This window comes from Rutilus rutilus (assembly GCF_951802725.1).
Source record: "Rutilus rutilus genome assembly, chromosome: 8".
Taxonomy (NCBI): domain Eukaryota; kingdom Metazoa; phylum Chordata; class Actinopteri; order Cypriniformes; family Leuciscidae; genus Rutilus; species Rutilus rutilus.
The window spans coordinates 35,602,922-35,625,356 of NC_140222.1; the positions used below are offsets into that span (position 1 = coordinate 35,602,922).

Genomic DNA, 22,435 nt, shown 5'->3' on the forward strand with positions numbered 1-22,435 from the left:
TTTCTGAGAGAAACAGAATATTGAATGAGAAAAATAGAGGGCGTGGCTTGTTTTCCCCCCGCTGGATATTGATTGAATCTAGAAAAGTAGGCGTTCCCTTTTATTTGTGTGGATTGACTTGCACAAATGAATTGTTCACCACTAGGCAAGTAATGTGCGCTAACAAAGTAATCTAAATAGGCTTAATTTTGATTTCACGCCGACTTTACGAAACCATAGCCATAGTCGTTTCTGAATAAATATTCTGCCATTAGGCTTGTTTTCACAAAATGCTATAAAAAACATCAAACCAATGATAAATGTAACACTTTTTATATTTATATTAAAATAGCATTATTACATTAACAATAATTTCCATCAAAACAAATAACAATTAATTACTCTTTTATACCTTTTATAAATAAGTTACGTAAAAAGCCAGAAAAGAAATGCATCATTTACAAACAGTTCTTTTATAGCTTTACAAGATTCCAGAAGCAGTTGAATGCACAGACGAACATTTGGGAACAGCAGGCATAAAATGACAGAGCACTCAATACTGCCCCCTACAGGATGGGAGTATTTCACTGTAACCTCATTACGGCTAAACACAATCTTCTTGTTTTCATATAAATATTGAATTAGGAACTATTTGACCGTGCATCTACCAACATGCGAACATTTAGTGCTTTCAGCACTTCGTATTTGATAATCTCCAGTGTACGATATTCCAGTGTTTTTGCACTAATATTGTGTATTATACTGAGAGATCCTTACAAGAAAGTACTGAGGCGGTACCACGGTATCAGATTGATTACCATATTCAAAAGCCATGGTATATATATGGTACTCCAAAGTACTTCAATGAATACCATCATATTACCATGGTACATGTTCAAAAAACTGCTTTGTAAGTGCTTTTACTCCACGATTTCATATCTAGCCAGCTGATATTTTGCCATTTAATAAACTTGGAGTGTTTAAGTAGCTTGAAAAATTTACAGATTATACGTTTTGAGATGAAGTTATTTGTATTTTATACTTTTCTGGAAGTCCTGAGCTTCATTTCCCCAGTTGTTTTGCTCTTTGAGAGTCCAAATTCAAAGTCCTCACATATATTCCAGTTTCAACTTCTTCCATTTGCTATTCCAGTAGTTCCTCCTGTGGATAAATAGTCAGTTGTTTTCCAACCCAACCACCAGTGGGTCTACATCATTCATTGGCAATTGAAGGCTACTTTGACTTTCCCCAAGTAGCTAATCACTGATTTAAGCCAGACCCTTGGCCAACCAGTGGTTCAAGTCAATATTGCACCGCATTTGGCAGTTGTTGAGCTGAATGAAGCGTATCTGGGAGACCGTAATTGTGTTGTGTTTTAAAAACGGTCTCGCTATTTGGCAGGCTGTGTTTGTGTCTGTATGGAATCCCTTTTAAGTCCATGCTCACAGGATATCCTGAGTACGGCCAGCTCCCGAAGTGCGAAGATCGCAGAACTGGTGGCCTCCTACGACTGCAATGGCTGATGGGAAATGTAGTTCATGGGAGCTTATTTGGCAAAGATCAAAGACATTTCCAGTTATTATAAAAAGATTTCCAGTGTGTCTCTGCTATATCCTGTGTGTCTCCACCCTGACTCTCAGCTTTGTGGTTGCTCCTGGGCCTTTGGCAGCAATTCAGAGTCTTTGGTCTTCTTCAGGACATGACCCTGTTAGAGGATAGAGATTAATTAGATTGATTAGATTTCACTTTAAAATGTAAAAGTTTGGTGAAAGCTGCAGTGTGTCATTTCTGCACCACTAATGCTTTCAATCTGAATTGCAATCTATTGACTGTTCTCATCCAACGAGGTTTTCTCATCCAATTCTCTCTGGTGACTCTAGTTACGCAGAAATGACACAATTCAGCTCCAAATCATTGCTTATTAGTATGTTTCAATAACCATACTATAATATTAGCATTACATTATCATCGCTCTCATGGAGGCCTTGCTCATCCTCTTCCGGTGTTTCCGCCGTCGCTTCCGTGGGGGCTGGAGAGGGGGCGGAGTCTGTGGGGCTGAGGGGGTGGTGGGAGGAGTGTTCGGCACTATGGGATAATGAAGAAAACAGAAGACAAATGGAATGCGTTAGACTCATGGTAGCCATAATATTAACATCACATTACTTTGTTGACCCTTGACTTTATATGCTACCTCTGACGTTAAAGAAATGGAAAGAATAACAGGAAGCATAAGTTACTAATCAAAACACAATGTGTACACACACACACACACACACAATGACTCGATAGACCAGGGGTCTCCAACACGTCACTCGCGAGCTACCAGTAGCCTGATTGGAGGAAGCTCGCCAAGTTCACATATCACATCTTTTGCGCGCTCAAGTTCGTTATTTCAAATGTATGTCTCGCTCATAATAGAATCGGCGTGCTCGTTTTTTCCGGGCGTAGCGAGATGAAAAAAAACACACATCTTTTCAGAATGCCGCAAGCGCACCACAGGTCATGTGACAAGAACCAGCCAATCAGCTTCACCCTTTCTTTAACAACATTGAAAGCTCAGTCAACATGAAGGATGTGGGGGTGCACCCAAACACTACGGGTGTTTTTCTCTTCTCCGTCAATAAATCTTGTAGCAGAGCTACAGCAAGCGTTTTTCGGTGGTGGAAATCCATTACTAAAACTTCTTTGTCATTGTGGAGAGCACGGTTCATGGTTGCATAGCAACGACACACGCCACGGGAGCGCAAGCGCTTTTGCAAGAAGCAGCGCAGCCACGCCTTCCACACGTTTTTAGACGCGATATGTGAACGGCCAAGACTTTTCATCAAATCAGAGTGAGCTAATATAGACAGGTGTTCCACCCCCTCCCATGCAAATCAAGTTTGACATATATGCCGTGAGGTTATTATTTTTATTTAGCCTATTTATGAAATGCAAATGTAATTACAATATAACAGAAAAACCAACAAAGTTTCAATCAAGCAAGCAAAGTTAGCAGGAGTCTTTCGTTCTGTGTGAAAACATGACGGAAAGCAGAATGCTGAGACACTCCTTTAAAATCTGGCCATCATTTTTAATGTTATCATTTTACTGTTTATGTAAACAAAAAGTGCATATTGATACTAATTTTATTTGTTATTTGTTGGTTTTCGACATAAAACTTGGTGAACTGATTTCATTGTGTAGTATTAGTACTTTTTGAACAGGATTCTGTGATGACCGTGATCATTTTGGTCACTATAATCATGACATTTTCATACCATTTCATTATGATGCACTATAAAATCAACTATATTTATGTGTTTTTACAGTATAATATGCAAAGTACTATTTTCCATAAAAAAACTGTAATATCTGATTCTGTTGTTAATATGAGAGTTATGAGACATTATTTAAGAGATTTAAGCATTGTATAACATGAGTAGCTCTCGGCCACTTTCATTTTTTAAAAGTAGCTCTCAAATGAAAAAAGGTTGGAGACCCCTGCGATAGACGATCTAGACACTGACCTGTTTTTTGTGTGCTTGTCTGTTGTTGGCTAACTGCTTGCGTTGTATGTTGGTGAAGGTGATGGTGTCCGTGGTTTTGGTGACGAAGATGATGTTGTGTTTCTGGCTGCTGCTCCCTTTCCTGCATATTTTGATTATTTGCTTCTGATTGGTGGTGGTGGTGGTGGTGATGTTTTCTAACTTCTGATTGGTCAGAGTGATGACTTAGCACTTCAGATAAGCCGCTGGATTGGCCGATAACCTCAACGTGGCTGTAAGTGCGACTAAAAGTGTCTAATTGGCTACTGTGTGGCATGCTGTGCCCTGATTGGACGGGATTGTGGGTAGCATTGTATTTTGGTTGCTGTGGTGTCGTTTTATCCTGTGGTTGCTGTGGTTCTGGCTGTTGATCCTCTTGCAGATTTCTGTCGTAATGCTGTTGCGTCTTTTTCGCCATGCGGTCGCCACTGTGTTCAGATTTCACCTCCTCAGTTTGTGTTGCGTCACTCATCATGTGTGGATCTCCTAATGTGGTCTGTCTGGTGGGAACATCTCCTCCGCTCACATAAACTGCTGTGTGTGTGAGTGTATGTTGGTACGGGCTTTGTCGGTAGCCCTGTGTGTGTGTGACAGTGTTTTTGGACTGCCATTGTAGTTCCTGACTCTCTTTATCCTCCAAATGGAGCCTTTGATTATGTTTAAGTTCGTCATGGCGATGTAGTTCCTCTTTTGATTGGGTCTTTGGTAGCGTTACTTTAGGGTGGAGTCTGGGCGGAGGAAGAGGTGTGGTCTGGAGCCGTGGGCTGAGCGCAGAAATGCGTGATTGACAGCTACATGTCACATGGTCCTCCACGGGTATGACAACCTTCTCATAGACTGGTTGTCGGTTGATATACTGGATTTTCGTCATCTAGACAAACAAAAAGAGATATTAAAATAATGCTAACCATTCATTTCTGAACACAAAAACACTGTTACATTTTTAATTAGATTTAACAAATTTTATGTTAGCATGTTGCTAAGCTAACAATGCGAAACTCTAATAAATACACAGTGTAAATGTGTGGTAAAATAGTCAATTTCTAATTAGACTCCACTATTCATCGCGCATCTTGTGGCTTTACGGTTATTGAGAAGAGATCGTCTGATGATTATGTAAAGGAAGTACAGGAGTGGGTTGATATCTCAGATGAATCGACTAGTAAACATTACACTAGTAACGGTTTGTATGTAAAGGTTAGTAAAAGTTTGCAAGTAATTTATGCAAACTGTAGATTAAAACATTATTTGCGTCGAAGACTTCAATCACATACAGTTGAATAATAGCCTTTGTAAATTGATTAATTATCCTGCTTTATTGCACTCTATATCAAATGTCTATTTCTGATTTTATGATGACCCGCCATAGTTTAATCCGTTCCAGCACAACTTTAGCAAAGCATCTGTCATTGATTCGTCAATCTGTCATCGGTCTGCGCTTATGACAATTTTGGGTAAATAGCGTATTTCTAATTAGACTTAACTATTTTCATGTCAACAAGCTAGAAATATAATACACTAATGGGCATAAAAATACACAGTACACATAAATATTGGGTAAAATAGTGTATTTGTAATTAGATTTAACCATTTTTATGTTAGCATGTTGCTACACTAACAGAGTGACACACGAATAAGTAAGCAAATGTAGTACACACAAATACTGGGTAAAATACTACATTTGTAACTAGTTTTTTTTTATTGACATTTTAAGGTATTGAATGAAATATTAGTACATTTTTAGTTTTAAAGTCCCCCTGTGGTGAAAATGAAGCTTTTAATGTTGTTTGTGTGTCTATGTGGTGTTTTTAATGTGCTTTAAGACTAACCATGTTCAAATTCATCAGTCAACACCATTGCTGAGTATTTTCTCTATAAAACTGCAGTGAACCGTTTGAAATCGCAGGTGTTTTTGACGTCACAAACTGTCTTGTAACCAATCATGCCAACGTGTGATCGTCAGTGAGTGGATCTCTGAGCTGGAGTGAGTGAGTGGAGGCGGGGCTAATTTGCATATTCATAGAACCACTGTGGTTTGCTGTTGTTCAGAAAGGGCTAAAAAGTCATTACAACTGTAAATGTTGTAAACTTGCATATGAATACCTGTAAATGTCGTGTTTCAATGATGACTGGCACGCATTGTACAGTACGTGTGTTACAGCAGCCTGAACAGCGCTGCACTTCCACACACGGAGGCCATAACAGGAAGTTGGCGTTCCGTCGGTCCAGCATCGCACGGGTCACTTCCATAACTTCTGTTCTCACCTTGCACATGGCCTGCTGTGCCACCTGAACACCTGTGAGAGAGATAGAAAAGACACTTGGTGATTTAACGTTTATACTCTCTATCATTCCCACATTGCAGAAGCCAACCTGGATGGAAGTTAGACAAACCAGACTAACAAGACTACAGACACACACTATAATTCACCCTCTCAGCTCTGTCAGAGTGTGTTTGTGTGTACAGACTCAAGGCGCACTTGACTGAAAGTGAGCACTCAGAGAGAAATAGATCGAGTACATGTGCGAAAGAAGCGTGGGTGGTAAAATTGAGCTTTGAAACTTGTGTGTGTGTGTGTTTGAGGGTGACCTAAGGACATGTGGCGAGACAGGACGAGACAGAATCAATCATAGAGACGCAACAGCAGACTCCAGGCTCATATACGCACATCTCACACACTCGCACAAACACACAACAAAGCCACAACACCATTGTGGAATGGAGATGCCACAGTGTCTGAAAATAATCGCCACAGACTGGAAATACATTGAAATTCTGCAAGAGGACAAAGATGAAGAGACGGGAGTGTGGAAAAGAGACAAAGAGAGGAAGGGAGGGAATGCTAGAAGACTTACTAAGGCTTCTGGGAAGACGTTTGTGTGTTCCGTTAGAGTGCATCTCACTCTCGGGTATCTCATCGTCTTCCTCTGAAAATGAAAGACAAAAAATATGAAACATCGTTCAGCAATTTGGGGAGTTAGTTGACTTTAGTTATCTTATAGTTATCTATATAGTTATTGTTCTTGATGTGATCAGGCCTTATGTATGGTCTAGAAATGTACAGATCTAGATATTTTCTAAATATTACTTGTATATGGGTTATTTTCTCATTTTTCTTCTCATTTTTTGGTTTTCAGTTTTTTTGTTTTTTTAAAGAAAGACTGGGTTTTTTTGCATCTTTTTTTTTTTTTTTATCAGGATGAAGGACTAAGGACATATATTTTCACCTGTTGGAGTGTAAAAATACACCCATTCAGACAGTAGTGAAGTGACCAATCACAGTCCGCTTTTTTCATATTACACTATATATACGCTGTTTGTTGCAATGTGAACCTGTACATATGACTGCCAACCTGCATTTCAGTCGTGCAACTGTGCTTTGTCTCTGCGTTTGTTTGTGTCTCTGTATGTCTCATACTAAAGACCTGGAGTTGCCCTTTGAATCCTCTTGATTCCACTGCCGTAAATCTGACCAAGGCCTGTCAGTCTACTGTAGTGAGTGTAATGAGTGACTGGTATTGTAGTCCTCGTAGTAAGGGTCAGAACATTGTTAAAGCTGGCTATAATGCACACACACATACAGAAACAGAGGAGTCTGGTATAGGGAACAATAGTGTAGCCTTGTGTTTGTGTCCCTTCTGTAAACTTGGAGCTGGACTGGGCTCAAGGTCACTGCTATTGTGCCTGTGAGGGGCTATACACGGCCCATTCATGTAAATATTACCATTATCCACATGCATACACACACACACACACACACACACACACTGCATTCCAGACCCCTCACTCTTTCCTGCCTCACCTTCCCACTTCAGCACACCCCAGAAAACACACACATTCCACAAATGACGAGACGTTTACTTGTTTGAAGTAGTTCTGATATGGGGTTTTCAATGACTGATGATTATATGTAGAGAGTATGGCAGCCAATGCACGATAAAAAGAGAATATGTAATAGAATAAATAACTATGCAACCAAATATACTATGCAACCAAATTTCATAAGTGTCATTTGCAATGAGTAAATGCCAAATTTATATAAAAAAAAAAAAAAAATGCATTTAAAAAAAAAGTGTATATATATTTTTTTTTTAAGTGTATATAAAACCCTACGTGTGTGTGTGTGTGTGTGTGTGTGTGTGTGTGTGTGTGTGTGTGTGTGTTGTATGGTATCTGTTAAAGGTATGGGATCAGCTTTACCTACGGATTCTACGTCTAGAAGTCTCTTCAGATCATCTACGGATGAGATCGGGCTGTTCATCACTAAATCCACCAGAGATGGAGGAAGAGGGTCACCCTTATGAAGAAAGAGAGAGAGAGAGAGAGAGAGAGAGAGAGAGAGAGAGAGATGGTCAAACAGGTTTCTGAACAGACACTCACCTGTCTGGGTCAGAATTTCAATAACATACACGCATCCATGTCTAGCCGACGTATTCAGTGCAATAACAGACACCTGGCTGAGCACAGACATACGGCACGTGCTGCAGAGTTACAGTGGAGAATCGCTGTCCTTTATTAAGCTGCATTACTCATAATCAGGTCAGTGTATGTGTGATGTGGTCAGTGTCATGTGGCCGACACACAATGGGAAAATAAATACATAAATAAAACATATTGCCATAACCAACCATCCATTTTTCATTAAAGGGAATGTCATTAAAAACAACGTTTGATATACTTTATAAATAGACAAGTGATAGATATGTTTTTCAGGCTGATTAATCGGCTGATATATTGTCTGTTTGGCAATCATCTGCAATGGTAGTTCCCCTTTGGGTTTCAGTTCCAAAATATAAAATTGTGTCACGTGTCGGCATAAAATCATTCGCCACCCTGATCTCTAGATCAGTGTTGCTAAGTCCGTGGTTTTCCCGCAGAATTGGGCTACTTTTACACTGTTGCCTCGGGTTGTTTTTTTCAGTCGAAGGGTTGAAGCCCTTGGAACTATAATTTTTACTGCCGGAATGCAATTGTTTATCCCCCGGAACGCGCTTGGGCTATTTTTGGCAGTGATTGGGCAGGTTTTGAATAGCAATTGGGCTGGTTTTGTTACGCAAAACTGGCAACCCTGCTGTAGATATTGGCATCAGCCATTGAAAAACCCTTATACCATGATCTGTCTGAATACTCGATTCTGATTGGCTGGAAGGTGTGCAATAAAACCGCACACAGTGCACACAGAAACATTCAGGAGCACAGACTTGTTATCAACGCTGCCCCGTGACTTTTATCAATAAAATAGCTTCGCTACTGAATCGCTACATTATATTTCTCAGCAACGACGGGGTTACATCGCTATTCTAAAGTAGTTAAACTCACAGCTTCATCGTTAATAGAGAGAGAGAGAGACTCCAAACAGATGCAGGTACGCATCTCTCTCTCTCTCTCTCTCTCTCTCTCTCTCTCTCTCTCTCTCTCTCTTTCGATAATATCTCTCTCTCTCTCTCTCTCTCTCTCTCTCTCTCTCTCTCGATAATATCACTATCTCTCTCTCTCTCTCTCTCTCTTTCGATAATATCTCTATCTCTCATCTCTCTCTCTCTCTCTCTTTCAAATAAATGCTATAATTCATTCATTCGAATAAACGTAATCTTACGCATTGCTTTATCTCTGTGTCTGATTCAAAGCGGGCAAAATATGCTAGATATAACTGACGGAAATAACCGTCAATTTTACACTTCTGGTCTGCGCTGCAAACATCAACTTTAAGTTGTCAATGTTGGCAAATTACCATGGTATAAGCGGGATATTTCAGTGCTGAAATTTTCAGTGCATGTGTGTGAGGTAATCCAAGCTGCTGATTAACATATAACAGCCCACGTTAATTATGCAAATGTGACAATACAGTCTTACAACAATTCGCAACTATTTTGATATTGCAAGAGGTAGGTTTATAAATTGAACTTCAAACTTTGTACGAAATTGCACACTTGCAAAAAAAATTGTGCAATCAGGTTGGAAAGTGAATGCTTGTATCTATGCCAGATAGATGTTTAAATGTGTGCAAAATGTATAAGAAATCTATTCATAACTCATAACTTAAGTGATGCATTCTCAATTGTGGCCACAAGGGGCACTATTACTAGACCTTCTGTAGCCCCGCCCCCTTTCTGTCTTCCGTTTTTTATGTCCAAAGCACGAAGGGAGGATCTTCTAGATTTACGAATGAACCGCTCCGGTTTAAAATCTTCCCGGTCTACTGACATTTGTTCCACTTCAAACGTTACAATGCTAACTTTCGTTAACTCTACAATAAGTAAATCCACTTCACTAGCTAATTATTCTTTGACAGTGATGCCATAGAAATATACAGAGCTACCGCAAAAACTGAAGTTCAAACACAATATTCTAAAGATGGCTGCGCGCTTGTTTCTCTAGTGCATAGGTTCTATAGGGTCATAAATACAGTCAGTTATGTTTTTCAAGTCAAATACAGTAATGGCGGAGTGACAGTTTGAAGAGAATATCACTGAGCAAGCAATCATAACAAGAGGATTTACATATATATACCCCTCAGGTCCTACTTGTCCTATTCTGTGCGGTCCTTGAACCCGGTTCTCCAGCGAGGGAGGCGGGCGCTCTTAAAAAGGAGGCTAAAGACTTCAGTCTCTAATGACAGTCTACTCTTACTAGCTGGCCTCCGTTACATATAGAAGCCTTAAAGGTACAGTACCAATAACCTTATTAATTTAAGAATTGGGGGAATGGGGTACAAAAAGAGTCATGAAAAACTAAATTATGACTGTATCTGTTGCAAAAATCCCCCTAAACACCCGTTCACACCAAGAACAATGACTAAAAAGTTAACCGTAACAATAACTAGTGTCCAAATGCACAATAACGTTCAATTTATTATAAACATACTGCAGTTTTATTGTCCTGCCACTTTAAATGCTCAAGCTCTTTAGAGCCAGGTAGATTCTGATTGGCTGTCAATATTTGTATCATTCATCAGCTGAAAAATGTTTTATTCTTAAAGTGATTACAACGATATCGTTCCTCTCTGTCACTATCGTTATAATTGTGGTGTGAACTCTGCGATGTCAGAGTGAAACACACATAAACTAAAGCAGTATATCACCCACTGTCAAGTGCATGTGTGTATAGCGCTGTAACGTTTACTGATCCCATTAGGATGACATCACTCCCATTTGCCACATGCCATAATGAATCATGAGATGCAGGAATGCCAATAGTTCATCCAGGGGAAAATTGAGGAGGAATGGGGTATAATTATCGACCTGGATTGCTATACACACACACACACACACACACACACACACACACACACACACACACGAAACTTTATAGGCCGGCCACATGGCAGTCAGCCATTACTGAGTTCAGACATAAAGAAATACTGTATCCATGGAGCGACACCCACACCTGCACATACACATAGGTCGAATAAACAAATGTATTGAAAGAAGGATGAAAAGAGTGGGATTTGATTTTTAAAAAAAGTCTGAGCTAGCTTCAATAATCATGCTAACATAGAGAGAGAGAGAGATTAAGTATTATATGAAAGGATAAGCACAAGCACAATAAGGTCGATCCATCTTCCATTTTCCAAAACTGAGTCATTAATTCAATGCACATCTGAGCACGCTCTTCTCAGGTGTTCGGCTTTCATTCGCTCGAATCCTGAGTCATGTCTGCAAAAGCAATTTAGATTTTTTGTTTAATCCCACGGGCTGTGACACGCGCCTAATGAGAGCAACCCAAAGCCCAATCATCTTATGCGATTCTAGCCACACGTCTGTACCGTGCCGCCTAGATTATTCCTCTCTTATATAACTTAAACACAAGACTTATGATGCATCAGCTAGAGGACCAAAATCCCATCAGCTGTGACCTTATAAACTCCGAATCGAGGGCTCTGTTTTAGAGGGCAGGCCTAACATAAGGTTTGTGGGGTTTTTTGTAAGTTTGGTGATGATGCAATGGTGATATTCAAGAGACGGATTACAAAACATCACAATGGGGATTTAGGTATTATAGTGTGTGTGTGTGGATGGCAATTGATGTGCAAGTCATAAAGACCTTTTCATAAAGGTCAGGACACATATGTGAGAATATCTGCAACCCAAATCAAGATACATTAATGATTCTGCTGAATCTGTTCTATTAGAGAACGGATGGTTTCCCCGCCATTAACGAATTTTCCGTCTTTTATGATGGAACGCTTCTCTGCCATGGACTGAATTTTCCTGCAATCAATGTTTTCATTGTTAAGCCATGTGTCCACTAAAGCGTTTTTAGCCAGTTGACAACGCTGGCGCCGACGCAGTGTTTTTTTTCAGTTGAGACGCTATATGTGTTATGATACGGAATATCCGCGGAACTGTTACTAGCATCTGATTTTGCAAATAGTTTGTTTCTGAATATAAAAAATGTTCACAAAATGTAACATACTTGCTCTATCACAAGTTTTGGTTGAAGAGATGTGCTTGTTTTTGTCATTTGTTGTCATTGTACAAGCTGGATGTGGCAATTGGTCAGTGTTGTATTTGTCCCGCCCCTCCTCCACTGTGATTGGACGGATAAGTAAAAAGTGATGAGCGCTGTTTTACCCAAAGTTGAACATTCTTCAACTCTCAGCGACTGGTAAAAAAAAAAAAAAACGTTTTAACTGAAAACAATTGGAAAAATACGCTAGCCTCGGGAAAAAAAAGTTTTGGTGGACACACGGCCTTAGGCTCTGAGTGTTTAATTCACGGTGCTCAGTGTTTTTTACTGGTCGACGAGAGTTGAAGAATGTTGAACTTTGGGTAAAACAGCGCTCATTAATGTCACTTTTTACTCAGCCGTCCAATCACAGTGCAGGAGGGGCGGGACAAATACCATACTAACCAACCATCACATTCTCCTTGTACAACGATAACGACAAAAACAAGTACATCTCATCATCCAAAACGAGAGCCAGAGCAAGTACGTTGCATTGTGTCGACATTTTTACATTCAGAAACAAACTATTTGCGACATCAGATAACAGTTCTGCGGATATTCCGTATCATAGTACATATAGCGTCTCAACTGAAATGCAACTGAACTCAACCTTCTCAAATGCCCACAGCAAGACGTTTTCAGCAGAGCACTGGCTAGCTTTGATGGACACATGGCCTTATACAGTAGGAGGCGCTATGACATCTTCTGAAAGAGTACAGAATCTTTGGATAAAAACACAGGCGAAAAAGAGGCAGAAACAAACAAGCGATAGAAGCATAGCATGTAAAATAACGTGATTAAACAGCATATAAATCAAAACTGCCTAATGTTACTGAATGTTGACCCAGGAAGATGTGTAGGACTGTGAAGTTTGAGAGCTTTTGAAGAAGTCTTTGACAAAATACGATTTTCTCAGCTTATTGTTCAAAATGTTGCTTTTTTTTTTTTTTTTTTTACTTACCCACATTCAAGCGTTGATTAAAAAAAAAAAAAAATGTAGCTACAATAAAAGCATAAAGCTTGTTCCAGTCAGGATTTTCTCGATATTACAGCTCAAAATTGGGAAGATCGTGATTCAGATCAAGGATCGAGATTGTTTGTTATAAGATCATGATATAAAATTTTGGGAAGATCGCCCACCTCTAATTTGAATACAGAAAATGTGCACTATCCATTGATTGGGCAGCATATCAACTGATATTGTTTTATTTTTTATTGTTACCAGGATTCCCCCACCAATGAATGTATATGACTTGTCTTGGACTACTGAATAAGCATTTCTTTTTTTTTTTATTCAGACTGACTCACTAACGAGTAATTTATAGAGATTTGCGAATCGGTCTGATTGTTAAAAAATAATCTTCGTTAAAAACTTAATCAGACTCCACTATGACTTCTGATTAAGTTGTCGAAAATTTTCTATTTTGACTTTTAGTCTGGAAAATACAATTTTAAGTTCCACTCATAAAAATAAAGTTTCTTTATAGGCATTTATGGTTCCATCAATAACTTTTAACACCCATGGAATGTTCACATAAGAACGGATCATTGAAAGGTTCTTTGAGGAAAATCCTATTATTCTATGGTATCACTGAAAGAAAAAATAATCGTTATGACCTTTATTTTTAGTGTACAGAGGACCTTCTATACTATAGGAACTCACAGCGCTATTTTAATACGGCTAAAGGCGTACTGTCGTGTTAAATGGACAACATAATTGGGGTTTAAGCCGTGACAGTGATGCTCTTGGACTGAGTGATGGTTTTGGCAGTGGAGCATCTGGGAATCCATCCAATGCACATTAATGCTGGCAGCACGAACTGTGGATTTGTTTGAGTTTAGAATTGCAGACATAAACAAATACAGATAGATTAAGCATCAAATCTAGTAGAGTTTCTCTGTTATCGGGGTCCTGAAGGGTGGGGGCCCTCCACTTTGGGGCCAAAATACGCAGTCAGGCGTGCTTATGAGGGCATTTGTTACAGTTTGCTTAAATTTCATCCTCGAAATCAAGACAGTTAAAATTGATCTTTGAATGCAGCTATTGTTAAATGAGACATATAAATTAAACTCCAGCAGAGACAGAGAAACCGAGCGTGACGTCAATCAGGTGAAGCTTACCTGCGCGCGACCAGACCGCAGGCACGCCGCGAGCGCCGCGAGCACCAGCAGCAGAAGCCGCGAGCTCATCATGCGCGCACATCCAACTGTCTCTCTCTCTCTGTGTCAAACACACACACACACACAGTCGCTCTCAGCTGCAGGAAAGTTTATTCCAGAGGGGTTGAGTCACTTTGAACACCGCGCCAGCTGATCCCTTTTGACATTTAACGCCGTATCCGAAATCTCCAGTGTGGAAATGAAGTGTTCAAGTCAAAAATCGCATATTAATGATATACTTGAAAGAAAAAAAAAAGAAAAAAAACTCCACTTCAGTTTAAAATATCAGCTTTAAATATCCAAGCAAAATATGTCCAGTGTGTTGACTCCAGAAAATAGCCCATGCGTAACTATTCCAGCGCTGCAAGTGTGCAACTTTCCCTAGTAAGTAAGCAGCGGTTGTGCGCGTGCTATAGCGTGTTTCTCAGGTGCTTTAATGCCGCGCTGTGCACTTCGCTCCGGCTTCAGCCTTAAACAACAAACCCCGCCCCCCCTGCGCTCTGATTGGCTCTCTGCCCGCTCGAGGCTGGACCGATGCTTCCATATAAGGCAAGTGATTAGGAACGATTCTGCATGTATGAGGGTGGCTCTTCATACATGACCTGACATTCTCAAACTGTGACTTTTATTTGAAGAAAAGGCAACAGTTTTCCCACAGCCACCTGTTCTGTCTTGTTTCACTGGAGGTTATAGCAAATAGTTGTGAACTGGGGAGTCACACTGATGACACTGGACAATCCAAACTGATGATGGTGGTAACATGTCTGAATCTCATGGAACCTGTCAAGAATGTGTCTGGGTTATATTTCACTACAAAATAATACAAAAATGTTAATAAAAATAACCTTATTTTAGGATTGTAAGTTTTTTTTTTTTTTTATTCTACATTTGTGACATTATTTTCATAACAATTAAGCATGTTTCCTTCCCAAATTCTCATTACTATAATCTGAAAATGTCTCATCTCACACACACAAAGTGATATATTATTATATATATATATATTATATATTATTATATATTACCGTTAAAATTTGTTGTACTTCATTTAATGCTGAAAAAAAATGATCAATTAGCAATAATTGTGACATCATTTTATACTTTATTTTGAGACAATTAATTTTATGAAAATAATGTCACAAAACCAAATCTTAAATGGGTCTAAAACCGGATTAATTTTCTTTATGAAATATTTTTTTCTTTTAATTTGGGGTGAAATATTAACTTATATAATACTAATACAAATAATAGATATTTTATATTTTTTATATTATATATATTTTTATTAAATTAAATAAAATAATGAATATTATTACTACAACTAATAATAATAATAAAACAAAAGCTAATAATAACTTAATACTAATAATTATTATATATATTAGTAGTATTAGTATAATTAGTATTAATAATAATGATAACAATACTATTATTTTTCATTTAATTAATCAAAGACATAGATATGCATAGATATGCATATATTGTTTGATTTTGAAATATGACTCATACCCAATTTTGTCAAGCTTTGTGAGAATCGTCAGATAAGATCATGGGAAAACATTAGTTTGATGATGTGTGTTATCATTTATATCTATTTCGATATAAATATTGCCCAATAGAGAAGCGAAAAAGTGAAATGAATCAGCAAATCAACCGATTTCACAAGTTTTTTTTGTTTCGGGATTTCCAGTTTTGAAAGATGACATCATTAAAAATGAAGTCATCTCCTGAGCGACCAAAGGCCCAATCACACCAAGATCAATAACTATAACTATATTAGCACACATTATCATTCTGAAATCCTGCACCCATCTCACTGTATGTACAGAGTTTGCCAGCTTTTCCGATTTTAGGGAATATCGTACATCACATCACCGGGAGGTCAGAGGTCACTGGGACACGGTGACCCCACCATTGCTGCAGCAGCAGGAAGTGACACGTTTGAGCGTCTCTAGGGGGTTATTTATAAACCCGCTGACCTTTTCTGTCCGCATGCAGCGAGTGATTGACATGACACACGTTATTGTGAGCTGCAGGAGTCACTGATCACCTGAACTGACACAAAAATGACACTTCTTTACAATGGACAGATCAAGTGCAGCGCGATTCAGACATGAGAGAGACGGAGAAGAAGAGAAACAACAGAGAAACATGTTTATTTACACACGCCATTTGCATTGTTTTATTGCTTGTCCTTGTGAAAAAGAAGTGTGCTTCATTGTATTGAATGTGTACTTGTAGTACACTTTACTTGTAGTGCGCATTCAAATACTTCAAATCTGACAAAGTATATTTTAAAAAAACTGTATTGCAAATAATATAATATCAATGAAATAAAAGGTCACTTAAGTGTACTTAAAGAATACACTCATTGGTAACACTTTACTTTACAGTGTCCTTGTTACACGTTACCTATAATAACAGTAAATTATGCACAATTACATGTAACTAACACGAAACCAAACTAAATCTAACCCTAACCTGATAGTGAGTAGGCTGTATGTACTTAATTATTATATAGGCCTAATGTATAAATATATAATTAGACTGTAACAAGGACACCTTAAAATAAAGTGTAACCTTGTTTCTTAACACACTTAAACACACTTTTAAAAAGTACACTTTGTAATAATGTCAACTTTAAAAGTTGTCCTTTAAAGCACATTTTAAATCGTTTTAATAATATGTTGTGCTTTAAAGCAGTAAACTCGTTTTTATCTGTTTACTTACACAACATATTAATTCAATGTTACGTTTAAAGTTAATATATTTTAAATGTACACAATTACAACTTCATAATTTCAAAGGTGTAATTACAAATATATTACAATCAAGTGTCAATGAAAATAACATTAAAGTTTATTTTAGTTTAGCATAAATGCTTGGAGTAACTTTAACCGAATTTATAAGACAATAGGCATAATTATGAAATTTCATATAAAGATGTACTTAAATCTTACTTAAATGGGTGAAAAGGTAATGTTAAGTGCAACTAACTGCATTTAAAATAAATTTAAACTAAAATACAGTTTCATTTAATTGTAAATAACATGCAATTAAGTGTCCAAAAATATTCAGTTCACAAATTATTATTTCTGTATAAGTATACTTTTTAAAGGTATGCTGAAGTGTACGTCTTTGCAAAACTAGGGGCGGTTTACACGACACAGTTTTCAACGTGTTTTGGCCGTTCGTTTACACGACAATGGAGTTTTCGGGGCCTGAAAATGCTAACTTTTGAAAATGGGTTTCAAAGTGCAAGTTTTTGAAAAAGGATACCGTTATCATCTTTGTGTAAACTAAAAAAATTTGAATTTGTGAAAACAGTGACATCATGCGCATGTGTATCACATGTTCAGTCTATAGGCCCGTAGTGTTTCTTTACAAAGTGACATCGCCATCTACTGGCCTGGCATGAATAGTACAGCGTTTTAGTCGTTTTCACGGATCCGTGTGAAACGGGGATCGTTTTGACAATGTTGTCGTCTGTGCGTGAAAAATGCAAAGAAAAAACGTTTCCGTTTTTAGTACATCGCTGTCGTGTAAACGTACCCTAAAACATGACCACAAAATCTGTGCTGAAGGCAATTTGCCTAACTTGACCTTGACTTCACCTCTGACCTCAGGTGACCTTTACTGGTTTATTGTCACCGAGGGATTACAGTATTGCTGTATAGTGTACTGTAAAGTTGTATATAGTCATGCAAAAACAAATATAAGGTGATGTCATTAAGATAAAAACATCTGAAAAACAGTATTAGTCACTTGTGACGCAATGTCAGTGTTCTAGTGTCTGTGCTGTGCAGACAGTCAGACCTGGTGTGTGTGTGTCACTGCTCTCGGTGCAGATTATGTCCTGTCTGGTTGTCTGATTTGATTGATAAAGCCAATTTTCATCCTCCATTAGATTGCCAGCCAAAATTCCTGAATTCAGCGTGCAGGCTTTGAAGAACGGCTCCCGCCCCTCCCTGACCGCCCTCCACCCCGCCAGCGGCCGTTTCTGCCTTTCCTTCTGTCTCAACAGAGGTCACTGGAAGAATCCAAGTTTTTCAAGGAATTTTTCAGTGAAATCCAATCTGACAGCGGAGGGAGGGTCTGCCACAGAGCACAGATGCTTGAATAAGGCAGGATTGAGGACACAAATGTAACATTTATAGTTAATATATCATAATGAATACGACAAAGCATCATTAAAAGGAAAATTAATTATGAATGCATAACCAAATTTATTACAAAAAATATTATAAGAAAATGTGTGTGGAGTTTACCACTGCAGGTCCTTTCTTCAATGTGAATTCATAATTTTTTTCGGCAGGCAGAAATCTTAGATTAAATAATAATAATAATAATAATGCTGATGTCATTAAATATAAAGATTATATTTTATATTTTTATTTAACAACAACAATATTATAAATAATATTAATTATAATTGTTATTATTAAATGATAAATATAATATTAATTATAATTGTTATTATTAAATGATAAATATAATAATAATGTTATATTTTTTATTTAAACAATACTACTTCTACTGCTTCTACTACTATTATACATTATTATTATGATTTATTTATTATTGTTGTTGTTGTTAAACAACAAGATAATTATAATATTAATAATCATTATACATTTTTATTGTTGTTATATTTTTATCTAATAGTAATAATAATAATAAATTATGATTGTTGGTTTTATTAAATTAAAAAGATAATAATAATATTAATAATAATATTGTTATATTTTAACGACAACCCTCAATAATAGTAATAATAATAATAATTATGATTATAAAATAAAATACTATAATAATAATAATAATAATGTGTTATTATAGTTGCTAAATAAAATAAAATAAAATTTGAAATAAATTATTAGGTATAATAACTATTAAATTAAAAGGTATAACAACAACAACAACAACAACAAAAATAGTAATAATTATTATTATTAAATAAAAATGCAATAATAATAATAATAATTAGTAAAATAATTATTTTTACTAACTTTTTATAATTATACAAGTTTTAAAAAGTAGTTGAATTTATTTTATTAGTTGTATTTGTGGTGGGAACAGAATTGCAAATATGAAATCCATACATATATATATATATATATATAATTTTTTTATTTTTTTGAAGGATACAAGAACTGGTGGGGAATTTCAGGCTTGATCTCCTGATTGTCTGGGAGTTTTGGTTGAACAATGGCGAGCTCATGGCCTCCATTCTGTGAAGTTCGCTCTGCTTTCGTTCTCAACCCACTTCTTTTAAAACTGAAGGGTGGCAGGGGGAGCGGAGGGAGGGAGGGGGCCTGTCGAGAGAAACGGCAAAACGGACGGGTGGGAGCGAGTGGGGGGGGGCATCTGTTTGTGCATTGTATGTGTTTTCCCGAGTCAACAGCAGAGGAAATGAACGCAGCAGCTAAATATACAAACATCACAATGAGCTAGCGAATAACAGCTGCACGCGGGAAGACTAATGCAATGAGTATAATAGCAGATGAAGACAGCCAGCGGATATGAGGATCTGGTAACGAGTGCGAACAGATAGATAGACGGATGGATAGTTTGATGATGTTGAACTGGAGGTCAAGGAGAGAGTGGAGAGCCAGGTGAATGAAACGCTATGCGATCGGTTGCTAACAGTGACACTGTGTTTAGGTGTTTGTATGTGATCATCATAGCAGCAGGTCATAAGGGAATCACCGTTCCAGGCTGGAGGAGAAAACAGGAAGCTGTGCTGATGGTTTTTTTCCTCTAACTAATGTTAATGTGGACCTGAGGTTCTGGACTCGACCCAGTGGTCATAGAAAGCCACAGAAAGCCTCACTGTATTCCTCACGCTGACCTGGACAGAATCATTACCATTGCAGCTGTCTGCAAGAAAACATCCATAATTAGTAATTTACTCAATTGCTTTCTCTCCTTATATTTACCAATCTGCCCTTTTAGTTATTTATTGCTCTACCAAAGCCTGAAGTGTCAGATGTTGCAGTAGAAAATCCAACATCGGAAATGCACAACGCAGAATGAACATTGAACACAGTATTTAATAATCATGGAAGGGCGATACAAAAACACGACGAACATAACTTCAATACAAGACAAAGAACAGAGGAGAACACAGGGCTTAAATACACGGGATGATGATTAACAGAAATGAGAACAGTAAAACCATAGTAACAAACGAGAACTCAGGCAGTGACAATGACAAAGAAACTAAACAAGACAATGAAACATGACAGTAGCTCCCGCTTCAGGAAGGTTCGTCCTTGCGCTGATGAATGTCTGAGGATGAAGGGAGGGCGGAAGCTCTGGAGTAAAACACCACAGAGACAATGATCCTAGGAACCAGGGAGGCGAAGAAGGTGGGAGGAGTCACGGCAGAGACAGGAGGATAATACAAAGCCCAGCCAAGATGAGAGCCCACGGAGGAGTTGACAGAGGGAGGAGCCGGAGGGACTGAGGACCAAGATGGAGCCGGAGGGACTGAGGACCAAGGTGGAGCCGGAGGGACTGAGGAGCAAGGTGGAGCCGGTGGGACTGAGGACCGAGGTGGAGCCGGAGGGACTGAGGAGCAAGGTGGAGCCGGAGGGACTGAGGACCAAGGTGGAGCCAGTGGGACTGAGGACCAAGGTGGAGCCGGAGGGATTGAGAACCAAGGTGGAGCCAGTGGGACTGAGGACCAAGGTGGAGCCAGTGGGACTGAGGACCAAGGTGGTGCCGGAGGGACTGAAGAGCAAGGTGGTGCCGGAGGGACTGAAGAGCAAGGTGAAGCCTGGGTGCCTAAGGACAGAGGTGGAGCCGGAGGGACTGAGGACCAAGGTGGAGCCAGTGGGACTGAGGACCAAGGTGGTGCCGGAGGGACTGAAGAGCAAGGTGAAGCCTGGGTGCCTAAGGACAGAGGTGGAGCCGGAGGGACTGAGGACCAAGGTGGAGCCGGGGGAATGAGGACCAAGGTGAAGCCAGTGGGACTGAGGACCAAGGTGGAGCCAGTGGGACTGAGGACTAAGGTGGAGCCGGAGGGAAGGCAGAGCAAGACGGAGTCGAAGGGGTGGAGAGACTGAACGCAGCGGATGGCTCGTAAGTCCGTGGTGCAGACAGGGTGACATCTGACCAAGGTGGAGCCGGAGGGAGGAGGGGGTCGGGTGGAGCTGCAAGGACGATGGTATCTGGTGGAGGGTGGAGGGGCCTAGCGGAGCCGACAGGTCGACGGACCGAGGTGGATTGACAGGATCAGCGGCTGGAGGCAGTGCCGGGGGATCCACTTGCCTGGGTGACGCTGGAGAACTGAAGACTAGAGGCGAACCACACAGTGGAGTCACAGTGATGTCAGAGGAGGAGCCGATGGGCTGAAGGGAACCAGCAGAGGCAGGGTTGAGGAACTGGCTGATTCTGGAAGACAAAAGTTTCAGGGCCCCCAGCAACATCTAAACATGCAATATATCAAAAGAAAGAACCGACCCTCTGCTTTATTCTAGCTTCATACATTCCTTTTTTTATTAACACTTGAATGTGTGGTGAGTTTCATAAAAGAAAGCAATATTTTGAACATTTCTTCGTCATCTTGCTCTGACCAAAGTCATCTGAATGAACCGGACGCCATAATTACGACTTTTCGGATCGTAAAAACGAACTTCCCAGGAGGACTTAAATGCAGAATATGACAACAGTTGTTGCTGGCGCTTCTTCAGTACTTTTCTTGTTTGATTAAACATTCAATATTTTACATGTCGTTAAGACGTTCCTTCCTGTTTAAGTGGTTGGTTCTGGTCAAATTTAAGTTGCAAAGTGGACCAGACTTTATGATAATTGGCCAAAAACTCTCTAGATGAATTAAAACAAAACTCTTATCAATTAATTTTCCACCCATATGCTGTCCACCCTTTATCTAAATGTCCCTCTTGGTCATATAAACACATTAATTTTGATAATTGATGGCCTTTCCATGCCAATGCTGTTTTTAGTATTACACCCACAGTATTAGTACCAGAATACTATTACAATTTCCACTCTCAAATATTTATGCAAGCCCTATAAATACAGCCCTCATTAGCTTCCTCTTTTGAAACAGAAACTTAATGTCATTTTCCACAGAATGACCTCACAGTGTTGGTCATCTAGGGGTGAATCTCCTCTGTTGCTGTCCTGCCTCAGATAACATCTAGTCTCTGGCTACGTTACATGCACATTCTTACCCCGATTATGCTTAATAAGCCGACAATGCACGTGGTGATGTAAACGTGTTAATCCGTTTTACTTAATCGGAGTAAAATCATAAACAATTTCAACATAAACCGATAGGCACAGCTAGATT

General features: G+C 38.9%; 1 protein-coding gene across 3 annotated transcripts; it reads right to left on the reverse strand.

Moving 5' to 3' along the window:
* Positions 1 to 296: 296 nt before the first annotated feature.
* pdgfba (platelet-derived growth factor beta polypeptide a) lies at positions 297 to 14,563 on the reverse strand (the record flags this gene model as incomplete). Of its 3 annotated transcripts, none has more annotated exons than XM_084416282.1 (7): positions 14,077 to 14,563; positions 7,708 to 7,804; positions 6,363 to 6,434; positions 5,610 to 5,803; positions 3,489 to 4,377; positions 1,941 to 2,064; positions 297 to 1,684 (listed from the first exon to the last, which is right to left on the reverse strand). In XM_084416282.1, exons 1-7 carry the CDS (start codon positions 14,146 to 14,148, stop codon positions 1,672 to 1,674), a joined length of 1,461 nt encoding a protein of 486 aa, XP_084272408.1. In that variant the 5' UTR covers positions 14,149 to 14,563. The 3 variants fall into 3 exon arrangements, with proteins under 3 accessions (XP_084272408.1, XP_084272410.1, XP_084272409.1); XM_084416284.1 differs by having other exon boundaries at positions 7,712 to 7,804; positions 14,077 to 14,107; XM_084416283.1 differs by lacking the exon at positions 297 to 1,684 and having other exon boundaries at positions 1,937 to 2,064.
* Between the last annotated feature and the right edge of the window lie 7,872 nt (positions 14,564 to 22,435).